Raw genomic sequence first — 21,370 nt, 5'->3', positions numbered from 1 at the left:
GCCACCACAACTCCCCGGGTCAGGGTGGGTTAAACAGCATCTGTCATCCAGAGAAATGCCATTGTATGAAGGGGAGGGATGCGACTAATACAACCCCCCACCCCCACCACCACCTACCAATCCCTGTTCCTCCCTCTTGGGTTAGCTCCACACCTCTTCCACCTCTCTCAGAACAACAGGAAAGACTCAGGAGAATCTCTGGGGTTAAACTTGACCTGAACCCAGAGGATGAGGAAACACTCGTGACATCACTGCCAACCTATGAAAGCCAGAAATAACTTTCCTGTCCAAGAAAACCTGTGGCCCCTGAGCAAATCTGGCCCCAGGGGAAGGTCACATACACAAACATGGCAGGGCTGGACCAAACTGAGTTTAATCTCCACTGTGCCACTTCCTTCAGAAACAGCAGCTCTCACCCCCCCCATGTTGTCTTGCGGCAGGAAATGCAGCCATGTGGTGACAACCACCACTGGAGCTTTTTCTTTTATAGTCTCAGCCTTTTACAATCCATTTTGACACATTTAAGAACACCGATTTCTGCTCATGGTCATTCTGGCCATCTTAAAATATTTTCAGCTCCAAACATCAAGTCTTTGCTCAACAACATGCCTGGATGTCCTGCTGTGTCAAGTCTTGAGCCTCTCTTTTGAGATTCATTTCTTCTCCTCATCTGTTGCCTCATCTATTTAAATGACAGGGGCTCACTCATGACATGTCCCTTCGTCTTCTTAGCAAGTGAGACACATGGATGGATGCCTGCCTATTGCAGACTACTGTGAGCTGCCACTTAACAGGAGGTGTGTGGGCGACTCTGCCCATCTCCCCTTTTAGAAACTGCATTATTTGCTTGTTCTGGGGCAGATATGACTGGTTTCCTTGCAGCAGGCACATGTGACCGTTCCTCTACAAACAATAAAACAGGCGGATATCTCAGCAGACAGACTGGCGGTTCTTCCTGCTCTTTAGCACGGATTCCGCTGTTATTGTATGACTCTTCTGACCCTGTGGGTCACTGAAAGTAGAGTCCATACTAGAGTCACCAACAACTTTGCCAAAGGAATGTTTGCTTTATCTGATGTACATTTTATAGTAGAGAGCTTCTACTTTCAATTGGCGATTAAATGATTGCAAAAAAAAAAATCAACTCACGTTTTCAAGAAAAGCTTGTTTTGTGCATTATTCCAAAGACAGACTGAATAAACAGCTGTGTAAAAGTTGGATGTTACCCAGACTTACTCGTGGTTGCTATTAGCAGGTCTTCAGTCTAACAAAAGAGAATGTGATCTCTTAGCCAATCTACAAGCACACCCAGAGGTCTGAAAATATGAAGACCCAACCCCACATCAAAAAAAAAAAAAAAAAAGGACCCATTCCCTTCTTAGCCTCAAGTCTCCAACAAACACCTATATATAATTAGTTATAAGCACAATCTGGACATAATTTTCCAGACAAAATTTATTTGATATTTGGATACAATATGAAGACGTAATGGCACAAAGATCTACAGAAAGAAAAGGCACAAAATATCATACATTCACTACCGTGTCCCCTGAATTTCAAAAGCAGATCACAAACATTTAAAAGCAAGCTGTTCAGAAATTTAAGCTATGGATTTCATAAATTAACACGACGGTACAGTCGCTTTGTGAATACTGTCTTTCTACTAACCGAAATCACTGAGTTAAGTCATTCTCTTTAGCCACCAGGTTCCATTCACACAGCAGGAGTCATTAAGATAGACTTGGAAACAACAATTACACTGAAGACATTTCTTTTTTTCGCACTTCAGAACACACAATCTCAATGGAGCTACAAAGATCAATGGGCTGTCTGTTATACTGTCATAAAATGGACCAGACTGTATCCTGAACACCTCCCATTACACTGAAACCATGACACCACATTTCCCACAGAGAAAATATGGGAAAAGGAAGTCAATGGTTTTAATGAGCAACAACTGCAAAAATATTGTTGTGTCATATTGTTCACCTGAGAAGATTGTTGTTTTGAAAAATGTTGCCTCAAAAAAATAACAAAACCAAAAACAAAATATAAAACCTATAATCACTGGATACATGTAAACATATCAGAAATCCACTGATGCTATTTCGACAAGCCAACAACCCTTTACAGAGGAAGTGTATGCATTACCTCATTTAACCAACAACAAAATAAAAACACTTATCTTTGAACCCAGAATATTTAATTATATCAGTGTCTTAAAAAGGTGGACAATAGAGCTCTAAAAACAAATCCATAATTCCTGTTGCACAGTTTAAGACACTGACACACAAGCAAACAAAATGCTAACATTCAGAGAACACCAGTGAGAGTCAGAAGAAGAAACCGGTTGTATATGTATGTAACACAAGTGATGATCAACACTATAGGCCTGTCTGCCACACGATTCTGAAGCCTGAGGGGAGAAAGTGCACTATGGAGCAGAAAGTGTTATTAAAATGGCTGCGGCTGAAGCAGAGATGTAAATCTTCAGCCCTTTGCAGCAACAGTGCACGCTATTTGTTGTGGCCAGAATGCAGTAAGTTTTGCTTGCTGTAGGAATTGCACTTGCTCTGGTGCTATGATGCATTTCAGGAAAAAAGGGATACGCATGCAGTTCCACACCCTGGGAAAAGGGAGGGGAAAAAAAAAAAAAAAAAAAAAAAAAAAAAAAAACAGTAATCCAAAATAACTTTGCCCATAAAGCTGTCTGTCAAGGTTCACTCCTTATGATTAGCAGCTAATAGCTCGTCTAACATTTAGGTGTCAGGGAAATTGCCAGTCAGAGAGGTAGCTAGAGCAGTAGTTGGCAGAGATACAATAGGTCAGATAGATTTAAGGGTCAAGAGATTAAGGCAAGCATTGTGTGGTGCTGGTGTTAACTGGGCACTGATACGGCAGTTATTAATCTGTAACACACCTATGATGAAGCAGAAGAGCCCTTTTGGAGACAAAACTTTGGAGAACCAGATGAGTGAGACAAGCCTCTTGGGTGGGACAAGCGGTGCAGTTTGCCTTGTGACAGAGGCTGGAGGGGTGTAGCACCATCTGTGGCTGTTTTTCAGTGCAGTTCCTCTGGGGACATCTGTTAGGGATGTGAATGCTGTGTTGTATGTTATGTGTGAATGTCTTCAGAATAGGGAGTGTGTGGGGAGAAAGGGGAGAGGAAAAAAAAACAACAACAAACAAACAAAAAAGAAAACCCAGTGAGAGCTGTAAACACGTCCAAGTAACGTCCTTTAGTTGAACAAGCTTGCATGGATCTGCCCAGCTTGAGCTTTTAAGTGATCAGTCACTGCAAAGGCATCCACACCTGTGAGTGTGTTTGTGTGAGAATGAATTCACATGTTTATCCTCATGTGTGCAATGTATATGGGTCACATGCATGTGTAGGTTTCTATTAAATCTGTACCAAAGTGAGAGCAAATACCTGTACGGGCATGATTGTCAGTGCTAATAAGATGCAGTGCTTTGGGTAAGGTGGGGCGATGAGGGAAGGATTACAATAGGCCAAGGCGCCAAGGGTGTTAGTAATCTCTTAATGGAGGCTGTGGCAGGAAGGAACATGAGTATGACAAACAGACAGACTCATGCCAGGGAATGCAAACCACTGAGCCAGTGTGTACAGTTAAAACCGAGAGGGAGACGGGAGAGGTCAGACAAGGCAGCATCGCATGAGGAATTTTTGGGAGGGTAACATTAACAAATTGGGGTGGGGGGAGGGGGGATACAAATCAAAATACATAGAAATATTTGGTCCAACACCGGCCACTGTGGAATCAAACATGATCTGTGTTTGTAAAAAACTGTCAACTGGAAGTAGCTCCTCTTCATATCTTTCCAGAATGTTTGGTCTTGTCAATAACATGATGCTGATACCTGGGCTTCTTCTGCCCAGGACATCAAAATTAACCAGTCTTATCAGCTAGGATCGTGTTGGTTTCTAGAAATCAATTTCTCAGTGGATAGAATGTCTATGATTGGGTGCAGGTCAGCGAGTCGCTCTATTGATTGCAGGTAGCAGTGCCCCATCCTCCACAGCCTGAATCATTCAAAGTAAAGTGGCACCAAAGGACCATCACTGCCATCATCGTGGATGTTTAAAATCCTTTTTCATTCGTCTGCAGCACTGGTTCCTCGGACTTCACCCTTTTTACGAAGCTGTGGGGAAGAGAAGTTCGGGGGGGGGGGGGGGGACAACAACAAAACACAAGTTAGGTTTATACAAGCTAAACAAGTGAGGAAGGGTTAGGTGGATGCTCACGTTCAACAGAGGGCTTCTGGTTATGACCCAAAGGGTCCAGACTCATTTCTATTCATTAGACACTACACATGAAGCTTTACTTCTTTCATCACAAACCATTAAAAATACAACAAAATTTCTTTTTACAAACTAAAATATTTAGTCTAAAAATATGCTTGAACCATCTTATCAAACCCCTTGTTTGTCTTCTAGGTAGACAAAAGCATCACTTTCAGATTCTCCCACCCTGAGGCTGATGGCTTTGGAAAGTCAATTAGTGTTAGAATCTGATAGCCGAACACCTTAATGGAACAGTTCAAACTAACAGTGGCACTAAACAGAGGAATAGACAGATCTGATGAAATGGCATGAGGATTCACACTCCTACTTCTCCATCCTCCCTCCCTTTTTCTCAATCACAGCACAGACTCCTTCTCAACTGCAGAATTCCATTTGTATGTTAATGAGGGAAGAGGAGCCATCTTGAAGCAAACCTCCTTTTAATGCCCTATCCTTTCCTATTGCTTCTCTCACTATCTTTCTACACTAACAGAACAAGTACAAAGAACGCAGACATGACTGATGGTACACTGACTCCATATGATGCAGTTTGCCATTCATGCAATGCAGTCACAACAACCTGGATGGCATTATCTATACATACACTTTGGCCACCATCACCCAGTGCCGTCACATACAGTCCAACTGTGACCCTGCTAACCATTGAGCCCGAAGGTTTGGGCCTCATCGGCCTCTTCACCGCAGCCCTCTTTGATGGCACCCGCCTGTTTACTTACTCCAAGGGAAAATGGAAAACACATGCTGAATTGGGGCGAGATGTGAGGCTGGTGGGGGGGAGGGGGATGAGTGGGGCCAAGCACAAAATGTTGTATGTCGGTTGTAAGCCAGGAATGTTTGAACCCGGCCCATTTTGGCCTGTCCAGCCTGGATTCCTCCCTTTTTCTCCTTGTACGGCCAAAAGCTCCCAGACTGATATTTAGAGAGGTTCCAAGAGCAAACCAGTGGTAAGGTTTTACGGAGAATGTGATTCATAGAAATTAAAGCGTGATTTAGAAAAGAAAAAAAAAAAAAGGACCAGTTTCCTTCCCTGCCCTGTATGAGTCGGTGAGGAGACTCAGAATTGCAGGTATTAGCCTTGAGCAGGCCTTTTTAACTACTGGCCACCTTTTTAACAAAAAAAAAAACAAAACAAAAAAAAAACAAAACAAAAAAAAAAAAAAGCATGTGTGATTCTCACAGATGTCTGGACATATCCAGACGACAAAGCAATTGCATACAAGAATGTGGACACACACACACACATGCAAAACATTTCCATTGGGTCAGCAAAACACAAAACAAAACACATGTCATATTTCAATCTAATGTTATGTCTGGTGAACTATGCATGTGAACGTCTACATACATAAACATAATGGATTAAAGGCCCTTTCACAACACCGAAGCACAGAGTGAAAGCAGCAACACAGAAACTCCCACAAGGACCAAAGGCAGCATCTAAGGAGACTGGTGTTTACCAGTAAAAACTTACAAAGCAACACTCAGACATACACCTGGCCTGGCTACTCGTCTGCAGCCTTTGTACCTCGCACAGAGCCCTTCTTACGCATCTGGATAAAAATAAAATACAGTAAATCACAGAAACAGGAATGAGGTAGCCTAGTGAGTAAGTAAGTTTTTATATATATATATATATATATATATATATATATCTCCCCTATAGTGCTTTAGTGGGCAAAGCATGTTTAAACACACAATTGATGGCTAAGCTTTCTCAACCATTGAGAGTGCCCACTCCATATCCATATGCACAGGGCTTCTTTAAATATGGACAATTTTTTTAAAACTTATCTACTTACCTCATCCAATTCCCTCTGTGTCTCTGCCTCCATCTGCCGAATATCATCCATAGTCAGCTCCACCCATTTATCGATCCAACAGAAGAGCTGGCGGTGAAAGTTAGTGAAGATCCTCTTCTCTTGCTGTGGGAGGGTGAGTCTTTTAATCTATAATGGTCCCTGTGAACACTTATGCCAAAAACAAATTCCAATGTACAACCTGATCCTTAGCATTGAATATTTTCAAAACAAAAATACATACTATCCTATCATGAGGACAATTGCTTTCTGCAAATGTAAACTATCTGGATATATGAACTAAAATAAATGGAGAGCATGTAAACACGTCAATCTGACCTCGTGGATGAAGTTCTCCACTTTGGTCTGAAGGCCCCACCACTTGAACTTGACTGTGACCAGTTTGTAAGCACACATCCTTGGGCAGTCAGTCTTACTAACCAGCTCTTTCTGTTGGAGAAAGTACAGCACAACAAAACAATGAAAAGACTTATATGGCACCACTTCTTAAGGTATCAGAAAAAAATTACAGCAAAACTTGACAGAAACTTTCCAATAGGAGAATAATCGTAAAAACAGCAGAAGGCTGAGAGAATATTATTTTAGACTAATCGTGGCTGCTTTCAAAACTAAAAATCATTAATACATAATGCTCTGGGTATGGAGCTTGCTGAAATAATTATCAATATGAAGATGTGCTCGGCACAGATAAAAGCACCGTAATCTCCAACACACTTTCTAAATCCATCTGGTGCATGCACTCTGTCTCCCGCAGAAAACAAGAAGAAAAAGAAAAAAAAAAAAAAAAAGAGGGTTGGGGGGGGGGATTGGGGCAGAGCAAAGTGGATAAACTCCAGATGAAGGGACCATTTCTCTGCCTCCGCCCTGACAGCGACACCGTTCCCAACAGGCATGCCTTTGTGGCCATGGAAGGCAGATAAAATGGTGCTTGCAAAGCGATAAGGGCGCTGTGGTGCAAAGCTGGTTACATTATTAACACCTAGGACCTGCTTGCCCCCAGAACACACAAACTCTCCCTCTGAGAACACCTGTTTAATTAATCACTTCATTCTGGCTTGGCATTCCAAGAGAAAATGCCACAGACCCGCCTCAGTCACCCTCATCCCACAGCCGTTTGATGCTACAATCATGGAGGAGAGTGAGAGAGTGGAAATGAGAAACATTTCTAAATTTGCAGTGGGTTTAGAAAAGTTGTCATCGCTAAAGGAGAACTTCACATGAAAAGGATTCTACATCAAAACATTTACGGTGACATTTCTTCTCTCCCTCTCTGTGCCCCACTCAAAGGAGCAGAAGTTTTCAGAAATACAAAGGGTACTGATATGCAAGCATGTGTGCATGCAGAGATAGACAAGAGTTTTATTGCTCTGAGAAGCTGGCAGAAATTGTGCCTCTGTTGTCACATAACTACTTTTTTTTTTTTATTACCTTTTCAAAAACAGTCTTTTTCCCATGTCCACAGCGGACGGGAAAGTGATCTAATTAAAAACACAAAATAAAAAGTTGTGCTTCTTTATTCATACTTTTTAAAAGCTGTTTGGCTCCCTTTGTTCTGTGAAAATTCTTGAAGCAGAGGAAAGTTTCCCATGGTGAACTTTGAGAGCTCCACTGCAGAACAGAAATTCTCAGTGCTCAGAGTAAGCAGGACCCATTTGCGAAGCTGTGGGTTAGGACAGGGTTTAGAAGGGAAAGCAGTGAAACTCCTGACTAAGTTGCGCTGTGTGGATGAGCTACGTCTTATTGTCTAACCCTAACCCTACTTTCTATCAAAAGTGCATCATTCTTAATTAAAAATTGCCACCTGTCAAATTTAGTAGTCCGTACAGTTTTTTTTTTCCCTCCTCCCCCTCACATTTACGTCTTCATATTCTGCCACACACAAATTCTGTCAGCTCAGGGTTAAGCCTTTATCTGACCCACTGACTTGAATTTTCTATTACAGCCAATTAGACCAGAGAAAGAGGTGATTCATCACATCGCAGCATTGGACAAGGCTAGGTGTCTGCAGCAACAGTGCTGCAGACACCACTCTTGCCTTTCACTGTGGTAGCTCCCTACTCTTAAAACTACTTTGATACACAAGTCTACATGAAAACAGTCTACAATCTAAAAAAAAAAAAAAAAAAAATTGTCCAGAGGGTGGGGGCATTTATCAGCTGACTTTTAAATAACTGCATTAGTTCTGCCAAGTTGTATAGGGACCATGGGTGAAAGACATTCAAGTCCAGCCACAAATCCTTGATTGGGTTGAGATCTGGTCTCTGTAACTCTAGGACTTCAACATTGTTGCTTTTAGCTATTTCCTGAGTTGCTTTGGCTTAATTTTTAGGGTTGTCGTTTTGCTGGAAAATTAATCCTCTTGCAAGCAGCTGTTCTCTGGCAGACTGCTGCTGGCTTTGCTCTGAAATTTCCGTTTTTTCTTTTTACTTGGTATCTTCTTTATTAGAGCCAATGCAGAGGAGCTTGTCCCCACAACCACCACCAATACACCATGCACTGAGCCAAAAACTTGGTCTCAGAGCATTCCACTTTGCTTTGTTCAAGAGTCAGCAACACTGGCCAAAATGTCATGTCATGTTTTGCTCTGCAGTGGCTTTCTCTCTGCTGTGTTTTTTTTTTTTTCCCCCCCAACAATTGCTGTACGCATCCCCATTAAAACCTGTAGCTTCTTCAGAATTGGCATGGTTCTCGGTGTGGGGAAAACAGTCTAGACAGATTTACAGATGGTCCATATTCTTTCCATTTCACTCAGATCAACTTCAGCTGATTCATGGCCTTTGAAATTTTGTTTAACTGGAGGGTTACACAAGACATGCTGAACTTTCACAGCAGAAACCACTTATAATTATGAGGAAATGCTTAGAATTATACAAAAATCAGACCAGGTGACCTCCAAACAGTACCAGGTCAAAAGTGGTTTGAACTGGGTGGCATTAATGTGATAAATCTAATTTCCACAGCTCACAAGAATATTACCTTCCAGGTGGGCCCAAGAGGTCCTCTGCCGGTCTTAACCGACTTGAACTTGGCAGGATCCTCATCTGGCTTGTAATCCTGCAATGAAAACAATTTGTACGATCAATATTTACAACACTTGATGTTGCTTACATTAATGCAACAAATGAGTCTACTAGCAACTCATGGATAAACCAGAGCACAAATTCAGCCATAAATACACATTTGGGCAATTGATATTTCAAGTCTCATTTTGATATTGAGAAAATTTCTAAACACAGCATTCAGTAGGTTATAGTAGGTGGGTCATATGTAAACGGCTAGCTGTGGGGTGTCGATACTTCCAGAACAATCGGATCAATTAGGGTGACACTGGATCATTAAAGTTCGTTAAAGTGGATGTGCCTCCATCTACTTGCACGTGTGCTGATGAGCGCTTGTGTTGTTGACTATCCTTGCCTTAGGTCCCTCTTTAGGTCTGCTCCAACAACAACCCTTATTCTATACATCCCGTGTAGTAATGTCCTATCAAACCCATTTCAATGAACTAACCACTTCTGAGGAAAAACCTTGGTCCAACGGCAAAAAGATTTTTAAAAACCTATAGACAAACACTGAGTGATACTGAGTGCATATGCCTAGCACATGACAAAGTTGACTTCATAAAGTAGGCAAGAGAAATAGTAATACAAATAAATGAAATGGCTTTCAAATTATCAACAGCTCAAGGGCCCAGCAATTTCCAATAAATCATGATGTGCCTGCAGCTAAGAGCTACTTTTCAGGGCTATCGGCCAACAGGAGGGTGCCCAATGTGTAAAAAGAGATAGAACCCCCCCTTTCTCTCTCTCTCTCACACACACACACACACACACACGGCTGTTTTAATGCTGAGAGCTCCATCACTACAACAATACAGTGTGTGGCTCTAATGAGGCCTGTGAATCGATGTGCCGTGGTAGACGAGAAGGAGCTACTCCTCAAGTAAAGGAGTGTGTGTTAGAGTGCAAGTGTGTTTATGTTGAGTGTATGTTTGCCTAGTTCCAGCATACGAAGCACTATGAGCCTTAATTACACTAACAAACTCATCTGTGCTGGCGGTACGCCCCAGGCCCTGCAGCCATGCCTGAGGCTGAGGGCTGATAGGGCCCTCAGACACAACACACTGCTCCAGCAAGGCAAACACGTCCGCCTCGTTAACTACCCACCACAAACAAACACACACACACTAACGCTTCTCAGTCAAATAGCCACACATATGCATACACACAGCAACAGTGAGAAGTGAGGCAATTCAATGTCAAATAACAGCAATAACAGGCAACATCTTCAAATAAGATTTCAGCAATTGTAAATAGAGTATCAAAAACTCATATTTTGAAATATTATTGAGGCAATCATTGAATGCTTTAACAGTGCAGTGAAGATTTCAAGCTGCTTACAATATGGCTCAAATGCTAGATAGGTTGCATATATTCAATATATAATGAAATGGGTGCTAGAATTCATTCATTCAGGTTCAACCACGTATCTGCTTCCGGGTTTCAGGGGGTGCTGGAGCCAATCCCAGCTCACACAGGGCAAGGGCAGGGTACATCCTGGACAGGTTGCCAGTCCATCACAGGGCCAATACACAGAGACCGACAACCAGTCACACTCAGACCTACCGACAATTTAGACTCACCAATTAACCCAAACCAATCAGGAGAACCCAGAGGAAACACACGCAGGTACAGAGAGAACATGCACACTCCCTAGATCTGGCAACTGAACCCACGACCACTATGCAGAGGAAACTGAATTATTTAGTTCTTTCTACTGTATTGCGTCACTTCCATGACAGGAGTAGCATTATTCCAAAATAACTTTCTCTCCAATAGACAAAAATGAAGAACAAGACATTAGACAAGACAGTATGTCATAATTTTTTACCTTTTGTATTTGGATCAAAAAGTTCATTAAAAAAAAAAAAAATCAGATGCGAAATAGACAATTGCTTTCTAACAACAATGCAACAACAAATTGTTTGATCAGCATATAAGGGATACAATAATGTAGACTGTCAGTGTAGTATACAGCTACACTGTAAGAAATAGCCAGATTCATTCCAGAAGTTCTCAATGCATGTGTTCAACAGATAGATTTTAAAAATTTATATTTTTTTTAAGATTTTTTTTTTTTTTAAGGTGTCCCCAAATGTAAAAATAAATTTAACAATATTACTTGGAATATAGCTTTGTAGTGATCAGTTTTGTCCACATGAAGGCACCAAACTTTTCTCTTGCATTGCAAAATGGACCAAAAAAAGACTTTCTACTTACAGCAGTAGACACTTGACTTCTGTCTGCAATGTCAATGGGCACAACACTTACATTCTGCCATGTGGAATTGTCTACTTTGTGCACCTGAACACCAAAAACAAAAATGTTACAAGAGTATACAAACTCAGATCTGCTGTTCAAACTGGAGATTTGCAGAGGGACTCACATTTTCTTGTGTCCCAAGGTCTGGTTTGTGCCATGTCTCAATCTTAATGAAGAAATTGTCTTTCATGTACTCATTCTATTGAGAGATGAAACATCAGTGTGTGTGTGTTCGAAAACATTCGTAGAACATAATCAAAGCCCATTAAAGGGAACCTACCGTCACAACTGGATCCATTAGATATGGGGGGGTGGGACAAAACAGAACCAAAAAAACAAAACAAAACAAAAAAAACTGTTACTTCTACATATAATAAAATAAAGGCCGTGAAGTGACAGCAACACAAACTATGATGATATGTCAATTTTTTTTTTTTTTTTTTAAATCCATGGAGAGGATCAAAGGTTTTCAGGGTAAAGCAAAGGCATAGTGATATAGCCAGGGGGACTCACTGGTTCTGCAGTAAGGGTAGGCATTCCAGGCTTTTTCATGGAATACCAGGGAACCCTCAGGGGCTAACAGCTTGACAAACCCTGGGACTTTACTGCAGGATGGGCAAATAGGATGGGAACAGGTAGATAGGCAAAATGCGAAAGGAAGACATTATTTCAAGTAATCTGTGGTTCAAAAGCAGCAACTGCAGGAAGCATACAAAATGAGCACAATGTTGACCACCAAGATTAGACACTAGTGCCACTGCCTGGAAGCACAGTGCTATTACACTGGACCAAGGTGGTGTACAGATGAATTTTTTGGAACACACGAACACACACACACACGAACAAAACAGTACGTACCTCTTTAAGTGATAGATTTTGTGTGTATACTGTCCTTTCTCTCCATCTTTTTCATAGGGCTCATTCTTGAGTACCTCAATGCCCTCACCACCGCCCGTCTCATTTTTACTCGCTTCAGCGACAGAGAACAGCTGTCCCACTTGATACTGAAATGAAAGATGACAATCACATCCCCAAATTTTGAGAAAACACAAGAAACTTGTGTGACCTAAAAAAAAAAAAAAAAAAAAAAAAAAAAAGGACCAGACTCAGTGATTACCTAGCAACAAACTTTCGCTCTGCTCTATGTGCCCTACAGATAATATCCAACTAGGCCAGTGAGCGGTGATAACTATCATGTGTTTCCAAAAATATATAAATAAATACAATATATGAAGAATAAATTACAGTAAATTACTATATATGTACCATTAGAAAGCAAAGTGCCAGGTAGTCCAGGTTGAACGATTGTACACAATCTATCCTGAAAATGTGGGCAGCAATATGCACCTAAGAGAGCTTTTGGCAAGTTCTGATAAAATTGGGCTCATGAAACTGCCCCCTCTCAGGCTGTTATTTACTTTGTGTACTTCAGCAAAAAACAAAAGGATTACCCCACAATTTAATTAACATATTTCTAGAGGTATTGGGAGGCCAACATATCCAGTACCGGGGGGGAAAAAAAAAAATAAATAAAAAAATAAAAAATTGTTTGACCTTATTGCATGTCCCACTCCAAAATCCCATCTTGGGAACCACCATTTTTTTAGAGTCCCATTTTATGTTATGATTATTGAGACTTTCATTTTTAATAAATTCATTCATTGCTAGATCAGTGTTCTTAAATGGAGTCAATGAATAAGCCAAGACTTCAGTTTTTCTTGGCACATTATCCACCTTTACAATACACTGGAGTGCTGGAATAACTATTGTGGAAGCACAGGTCTTTCTTAAATTCTACTGATGCCTTTTCAAAACAAAACTACAATAACAAACAAGCCTGATCTGGACAGTCTATTTACATTTCAGCCTAAGTCTAATTAACTAGAGTCTCCAGCTATGATGTTTGAACAACAGATGGTGCAACAGATGATGATGTTTACTTAGATTTCTGCTCCTAGAAAACTTATTGGTGTTTACTGTGTAGAGAGAACGCTTAGTTTAATTATTTGGAATGAGCTTTAAAATACAGCACTAATTGCCAAGAGATTTTATCACCATATAAGGCAAGAGGGTGAGTCTGGGATTCAAGGCATAAAACTTGATAAACACAAAGAACAATTCCCTGCTCATGTAAAAAGCAATGATTACATATTATGCCTTTTGGGAGTATTTTGCCTTCCCTTGGAGCCAGCAACACTTGATCTGATAAGCCAGGGGTACATTTTGTTATTAACTAAATAAGATGATAATCATATTAAAGTCAGGTGCCCTACGGAGACTTGCTAAAATTCAAATTAACCAGTGCAATATAGGGTTAGACTGGGGCTGGACAATATGACCGAAATTTATAATCACAATATATTTCTTAATTTCGGTCATTAATTTAATTATTAATTTTGCTGTAGGCCAGTACATTACTGGTCACCAATTAACTTGGACATGTTCAAGTGCCCCTACTGGGAATCAAACCGTGCCCTTCTTATTGCAGGGTAGCAGCACTAACCACTGCACTACTGTGCTGCTCAGGTCCCCACATACATTTACATTGAGTCACCAATTAACCTATGTTCAGGTGGCCCCACCAGGAATCGAATTCTGCCCTTCTTATTGTGGGGCAACAGTGTTAAGCACTGTGCCACCATGCTGCTCAGGTTCCCACATACATTGACATCTAGTCACCAATTGACCTATGTTCAGGTGGCCCCACCGGGAATCGAACAGCACCCTTCTTATGTTTATGTTTATATGTTTATAAAGAATTCAGTTTTTTTGTGATCACAGATTTTATAGGGCCCTATCTAACGAATGCCTGGGAAGCCCAAGCTTGACATGAGCTTTACAGTGTGCGAGGTTTGCAAAATGAGGATTAAGCACATCAGGAAACCCATGTTTAAAGGCACTATTTTTTTTTTTTTTTAAATAAAGAGACTTATTTTGTTACTTTAGCAATGTATGATATTGCTTTTATGCAAATATTCCATCCAAGCATGGATAAATGTTTAAAACTAAATGTGAAAAAGACACTAATGTCTCCATTTGTCATTCTGTCTTGCAAAGCAGACTGGAGCAGATCATGAGGATCCTTTGCACACTTGATTGAAGCAGAAATCATTATGAATCAAATTGTAGCCTCAAAAATCGGAATCAAATCATGAGATAGTAAAGGATTTCCAGCCCTAATATCCAGTGTGCTGAACTAATATTATTGCTATGTACAATGTGTAATTTTAAGTACAGAAGACGCTTTACAAGTAAAGATGATAGTGACAACAAGATGGCAGCATCTTCTTTTCTATAATATCCTAGAATGAGAAAGACCCTGGAACTCCTCAAAACAATGTAGTGTGACTAAATGCAATATGAGTTAAGAATTAGATGATGCAAGTCTGTTCCTTAAAGTCACAGTTCAGATGCTTCAGATGGTGAACAGATTTGATACGTTCCCACTGTAGGCTCCTCTCCGGAACATTTAGCTGTACACTTAAACCTGAAGTTTATCTGATCTTCAATGCCGAACCTCTCCCACACCACTGAGTTAGTTTTTTCTCTCTTATCAACTATATTGTCTGCTTTATTATGACTTGTAAAAACTCAAGAATTTTTTTTTTTTTTTTTTAAGTGTCAGTGGTACACAGCCTAGCCTCCTACTGCTGAGCACTGGCTGTGTGCCTTTGGTGTACATCATGACACACGGATGTAGCCTGTTGTGTTGTGCTCTTTTTGCCCAGCTTAAATACAGTGAACTGACAGCAGTGGCCTGTAATACACAGTCACCAACAGACTGTAAATAGTGTGTCAAAATATCAGATGTGTGGAAATAATCCGACACTGTTAGTGACACTGTTTCTTTTGAGAGAGAGAGATATATATATATTACAGTATAGTATACTATATTGTGTTATATTGTTATATTGTATATTGTGTTGTCCAGCCCTATGTCAGACAAGCACAAAATGAACTTGGGTACGATTAGATACAAGATAGATGTAGGTATAAGTCTGTTGAAAACGATAAAAAATATGGGCACTGGTAAAAAGATATTAAGCAGTACGCAAAATAAAAATGCTGCATTACTCACTTCACAGTAAAAATAAAAACTGCTTACTTACCTCCTCAACACTACAGGGTAAAACCACACGGCTGTAAAACAGAGAAGTTTGGTATTACTCATCCACATTAAGTGTATGTGTAAAGCATTTGGAAATGTATAAATTAAACAGTGGCAAAAACACATTCATGTTTTAGGTTTATAAACATTCATGATGACTTTGATGTTTAATTGTCTGTTAGTCTCACTACAGTACTTAAGGTAACCTCTGCAATACACAGAAACATTCTCACAGCTAAGGAACAGGAAAATCGTTGTGGTCACCCTTCCTGAGGAGAGAAAACAAGGGGGGAGAAGAGAGAGAGAGGAAAAAAAAAAACAAAAAAAAAAAAAAACAACTTGACATACTGCTGACTTCAGCAAAAGGAGAAGAAACCATAATTGGCAAGAATGGAAAACTAAGAGCTGTGATATAGCCAAGATGCAATATGGCTATAAGACATCCAATGAAAAGAGGCGTTAACAAAAGAAGATGCAAGTTAACCAACTTTTGCTTCTTAGCATAAAACTGCTTTAAAGAAAAAACAAAAAGACAAATAAATACATAAATACTGTTGCAGAAAGTGTGGATGTTAAAGGAAAAACTTCAATCTGAATCTTTCCCCACCAAATATCTATAAGTCAGTTTATACTTATTTCATCATAGAAGTATACCGCAACTATTTTTTCCTGTACTGGCAGACATTTATCTCAGGGTGTGGTATGTGGCACTTGAAGGATTTGCAAAAGAACATGATGCTTCTTGTAGTGACCACTAACCATATGGAGCAAGAAGAGGGATGACAGACATAGTTCTTAAAAATATAAATCTAAACCAAAATTGTATTTGACCCAACACAGACACAAACTTTGTGTGGTTGTCGATAATATACCACTGTATTTACTTGTGTTGACGTAAGTTTCATCTTTACAATGACACCCAGTGGAACATACTGCACGATGCTGTAACAATCTCTGCAGCCAGGATTCCTAATGTGTTATGTGGACTTTCAATATAATAAATAAAGTTTGAGAAATGACTGTACTGTTTTAAAAAAGATACATGATACTGTTGCAGCACACCGGAGGAACACAAAACAGATGTGGGTACATGTAAAAATTATAATTCAATTAATGAGTGGCCAGTGTCAGATGTGTAATTTGTAAAATGTTCTGCTTTGCACACAGGTATTCATTCATTCATTCACTTATCCATTTCCAGGTTGCCAGTCCATCACAAGGCCAACACACAGAGACAAACAACCCCTCGCACTCAGACCTACGGGCAATTTAGAGTCACCAATGTACCCAAACATGATGTCTTTGGACGGTGGGAGGAAACCGGAGTACTCGGAGGAAACCCACGCAGGATCAGGAAGAACATGCAAACTCCACACAGAGAGGCCTCAGGCCCAGGAAACAAACCCATGACCATTTTGTTGTGGGGCAACAGCGCTGACCACTACGCCACCATGCTGCCTGCACACAGGTACTTTAAAAGAACTGAACCCATCTCCTGGAGAGTTGAATGTGCATTTCTAAACATGTTAAAAGGTGATATGTAAAATTTGTGGACTGACACGATGTGGTAAAAGTATCTCAAAGTTTGTGGTGTTTTATGAGATGCAAAATTACATGTATAGTCTTGAACCTTCGATCTAAATTTCAGTACAGTATTAAGTATTAAATTATAATTAGCACTAAATACACAAGTATTACCAATTAGGCCTTTAAGCAAAATCCAATGAAAAAAAGAGGTTGCAATGTGCACAAACAAGTGACATTTTATGACACATGCACTACAAAGAACAAAAGGATAGAGGTTTGGGCATGTTCCTGAACATAACAGTGGTGCAGACAGCAGGGAAGTTCTTCCAGGGTTGGACGCATGACCCACACAATGACACGACACTAAGTCAATGTTTTGCTGTTATGCTTAAAGTTTGTTTGCATTTGCCTTTATCTGATCCCGCATTTCACTCGTGTTGCTAATACTTAAGCCATTAGTCATCTCCGGGTGTCACACTAGCAAACAACTTCTGAGGCCCGTGTTACGTTAACTTGTCAACGGACTTTCACCAATTAATCAGAGCAAGAGGAAAAGCACAGACAGAAGTCAATTCAAACGGAAAATATATTTTCACCCCTTCAGAAAGACTAATTTGACTAGTTCAATAATTTTATAACCGACTTCCTCCACCAGGTTATTTGGTATTGGGACCAAAGTTACAAACATCCTTTTATTTCCTTTTTCACAAAGAGCAAACTGACAGTAGTTTTTAGATCGAAAAACGTGAATTCAACTTGATCTCGGCGTGGGATTGCGGTTCATCTACTGCTGTGGTATTTTTCTAAACTGACCAGTGATTTTAGCGTCAATAAGATCTTTCATCCAACTCCATGGTTCAGACACCTATCAGCTAAGTTACCTAGCCGAACGAAAACAAGCGATAGTCACTTTCTTCAAATGACTTGGTTTGATTTAAAAGACAGAGGCCAATTAATACGGCTGTTAACCGGTCTTGTTTGGAGTGAGGGTATCTGGTACTGGTCTGTGTCAAAGCCGCCAAAGAAACACTGGCGGGTCGGCGTGATTCCGCGTTAAGTTTACACCGTTAGGTTAGCTAGCATTAGCAAACTACGAGCTAATCCGTAGCTAAAAATTAGTTAGTGGTTCCGCCGCTTGAATGAAGAGATGTCGGTGTCTTCACTCACACCACAGTCTCAAAGCGTTCAAAAGTCAGCTGCTTAACGCGGACGGGATGCTCGGTGAGACCGGAGCAGCTGTCACTCAGCGCCGCGTCGCTGTCAAAGCCGGTAGGCCACGGCGGCTACGGAGCAATCCTGCCCTTCCCTCGTGTCTCTGACAGACGCCGGAGAAGTTCACTTCTGGAACAGACCACCGGAAAAGACGGCCGTGCCCGCACGCATCCGCGGAAGGACGCCGCCGCGGCTTGTGTGTAGTTTGAAAACAACCCCGAGATGTTTGAGGGAGAAACGGCGGACTTACTACTCCTTGATGAGGACCATCGTCGCTCGCTCCTTCCGATTCCTCCGGCGCTGCCCAGCTATCGCTGATTGCTGCTGACGTCACGGGCTGCTAAGAGCGGCGAGCGGCGAGCGGCCCCTCCCTAGTGAGCGGTGATTTGCAGACGGACCTGCCAGTAAGGATCAGCCAATTGATTGTCTCTGTGAAGCGCCTCACATTAAAACACCCCAATTATCCAAGACCACGGCTGATTTATTTACAAAGCAACAAGTGATGTCGTTAAAAGTATTTTGCTTCAAGTAATCTAGTCCAATGATGTCCCGTCCACTCACTTTTGCTTACGCCCCTATTGTGTGGTCATGTATTGAGAGTAACTCATCCAATAAGTTCAAGATTCTGGCCCAGATACATGGCTGTCACACAATAGTGCAATGCAACAAAGTAATAGGAAGTCAGGAATACAAGAAAGCAGACATGATGTGTTTTTTTTATTGAAACTGTTTACTGATAAATGACAGATGGTTGTCATGAAACTTTTATGTGTAATCTCAAAAAATCATGGGCTAAAAAGTCATACATGGTACTTAACATTGAATAGCAAGAGAATCCATGCTTCAGAGGAGACAGTCAATTCACAAAGAAATCAGGCAAAATGCCCTTTTGATTTCAATAAAAAATATTAAATCTTTTCTTCCCGCCCACTCTATCCATCTTTACATGGTACAGGTTTGTTCACTTTTTAATAATATAAAAACGCTTAATACTGATTGTGAAACACTGGAATTAATTTACAAAACATAATAATAATTATTATAATATTAATAACAATAACAAACAATAATAACAATAACCATTAAATTTAGAGAAAAATCAGTCATAGCTGTTGCATCTTGGCCCACACAAACAGCAAAGTTTCGGGGGAAAAAATACCAAATGGTATTTACATCTACCTGACACACAGTTACACACAAACACAGTATCAGGTCGTTGAGTATTTCTCATTGCCATTTACAGTGTTATGGGCACAAAGACAAGAAACTCTCTAAAGCATTCATGTGTCTCTGCAGGATCACACTCACTGACCAATCAAATCTCACTGTCAGTCAAAAGTGGTGGACCAATAATGGTCCTCAAAAGTGCCCTCCTCCTCCAGCACACAGGATAGTAAATGACAGGTAAAAGAAAGAGACAGCTTTACATGTCTCAGCATTTAGAGGAAGGGAAAAATCTTCCAGGCGACAGGAACTTGTATCCATTGCCAGCAGGTAGTCGGATAGAACGAGCACCAGGGCTACTGCTTGTGGAAATAGTAGGTGATGGGGCCACTTTTCTGGGGTTGGAGCAGTGGTGTCCATTTGAAGAGTTCTTGCTGCCCCTTTCCAGTGACTGCAGCCCCAGCTCCCGCAGCTCCAGGCTGTCTTGGGTTTCATTTGGGGAGCAATGGCGTGGGGAGAGATTCAGAAGGCTCAGTACATCCCTACTGGCAGAAGCTAGGGGGCCAGGAGCACCATGGACGGCTTTGACAGGACCTAGATGTTGCTGCTGCTGGGCTGCAGCATTCGCCCAAAATGTCTTGAGATTGTGGATAGCTTGCACTTTCTCATCAATGACCCCTCTTCTAAGCCGATCCAAGTCCGGAGCATCAGCTGATGTAGAACAGGCAGAGCCTGTAGAAGAGTACGAGAGGGCAGGGGATGGAGCGCTTCCAGCTGGAGACTGGTGACCAGAGCTGGGAGACACATTACTTGGGGACCGAGAGATGTGGCCACTGTATGGGGAGCTGGGATACTTCAATTTGAACTGTGCATGGCTGTCCAAAGTGGGTGAAGGATGGCTGCCCTCCTTTTGGGAAGACTCAGAGACTGCGGGGCTGTTGTAACCAGAGCTAATCTTCTGCAGTGAAGAGGAACGTGAAGGAGGTTTGGGTCTTGGGGAAGACTGAGCTCGACCACTAGCACTGCTGTTAGGGCGGCTGAAAGCACTAGTTTCAGAGGAGCGGAAAGCGCTGCTCCGAGCTGAGGTTCCTCCAGTTGTCCCACCTTCAGCCCCTGCTCGCTGGAGACTACCGACAGCCCGTAGATGGCTCTGAGTCTCCTCCAGAATCTTCTGGGCCAGCTCCTGAGGATCCAGTGGCACAGTCTTTTCTTCCTGGGACTTGACAGTACTGTCGGTCTCAGTACTTGACTGGTCAGATTCCCCAGTATCTGAACTGCTCACCTTACCCACCTTCTGGAATGGAGAGTTTGGGCTGGGCACCAGGCATGTTTTTACAGGGGACGTGGGGGTGCTGACACTACCCCTTGATGATACTGATACAGTGTAACCTCTGCCTGTTCCTGTGTTAGACCCACCTACAACCCCCCGGCCGCCACGGTGGTGGCGCTGGCTGTGGCCTGGTGGTAGAGGCAGGGAGTCACAATGACTCCCAAGCGGCTCACTGCTGATAATAGAAAACCCCTCATACTCCTCCTCATCTCCTCGGGCTCCTGCCACTGCAGCAGCTGCCCCATGAGGTGAGGAACGACTTCGGGGAACATGAGGGTGTTTGTGGATAGAATAGTGTGCTGTGACCCCACTGCGTTGCCGATGACCAAGGAAATCACAGTCTGACTTGGAGGCAAAGCTCATGGAGGAGGCTACAGAGCTGAGACTATAAACAGAAATTGCATCTGATGCCTGATTGTCCAGGCAAGGAGGAGAGAAAGGAAGGCTTGAGTATCCCATGGGCAAGGGGTTGGACACCGACTGGGCAGAGGCTAGAGACTCAAGGGAAGATGAGCTGTCCAGGCTTAGACGCTTGGGCAGTTCTGTGGAGTCTGTAGAAAAAAGAAGTGG

The 21,370-nt window shown here is 41.6% G+C and overlaps 2 protein-coding genes across 5 annotated transcripts in view; both read right to left on the bottom strand.

Moving 5' to 3' along the window:
• Positions 1-1,437: 1,437 nt before the first annotated feature.
• LOC115048767 (phosphatidylinositol transfer protein beta isoform) lies at positions 1,438-18,613 on the bottom strand. 2 transcript variants are annotated; one of them, XM_029510510.1, is made up of 12 exons: positions 18,557-18,613; positions 15,569-15,599; positions 12,318-12,463; positions 11,973-12,064; positions 11,740-11,747; positions 11,584-11,658; positions 11,418-11,501; positions 9,118-9,195; positions 6,460-6,570; positions 6,124-6,246; positions 5,796-5,874; positions 1,438-4,161 (listed from the first exon to the last, which is right to left on the bottom strand). In XM_029510510.1, the coding sequence occupies exons 1-11, from the start codon at positions 18,574-18,576 to the stop codon at positions 5,827-5,829; spliced, it is 816 nt and encodes a 271-aa protein (XP_029366370.1). In that variant the 5' UTR covers positions 18,577-18,613; the 3' UTR covers positions 1,438-4,161; positions 5,796-5,826. The 2 variants fall into 2 exon arrangements, with proteins under 2 accessions (XP_029366370.1, XP_029366369.1); XM_029510509.1 differs by lacking the exon at positions 5,796-5,874.
• A 411-nt stretch (positions 18,614-19,024) lies between these two features.
• Positions 19,025-21,370, bottom strand: part of LOC115049366 (tetratricopeptide repeat protein 28) — a 158,536-nt gene continuing 156,190 nt past the window's right edge. For all 3 annotated transcript variants that reach the window (XM_029511505.1, XM_029511506.1, XM_029511507.1), the window contains one exon: positions 19,025-21,351. In XM_029511505.1, coding sequence (XP_029367365.1) covers positions 19,739-21,351 — 1,613 coding nt within the window. In that variant the 3' untranslated portion in view covers positions 19,025-19,738. The remainder of the gene's footprint in view (positions 21,352-21,370) is intronic.

This window comes from Echeneis naucrates, chromosome 9, assembly GCF_900963305.1.
Source record: "Echeneis naucrates chromosome 9, fEcheNa1.1, whole genome shotgun sequence".
In the NCBI taxonomy this organism is placed as follows: Eukaryota; Metazoa; Chordata; class Actinopteri; order Carangiformes; family Echeneidae; genus Echeneis; species Echeneis naucrates.
This window is presented reverse-complemented; position numbering and strand designations above follow the sequence as displayed.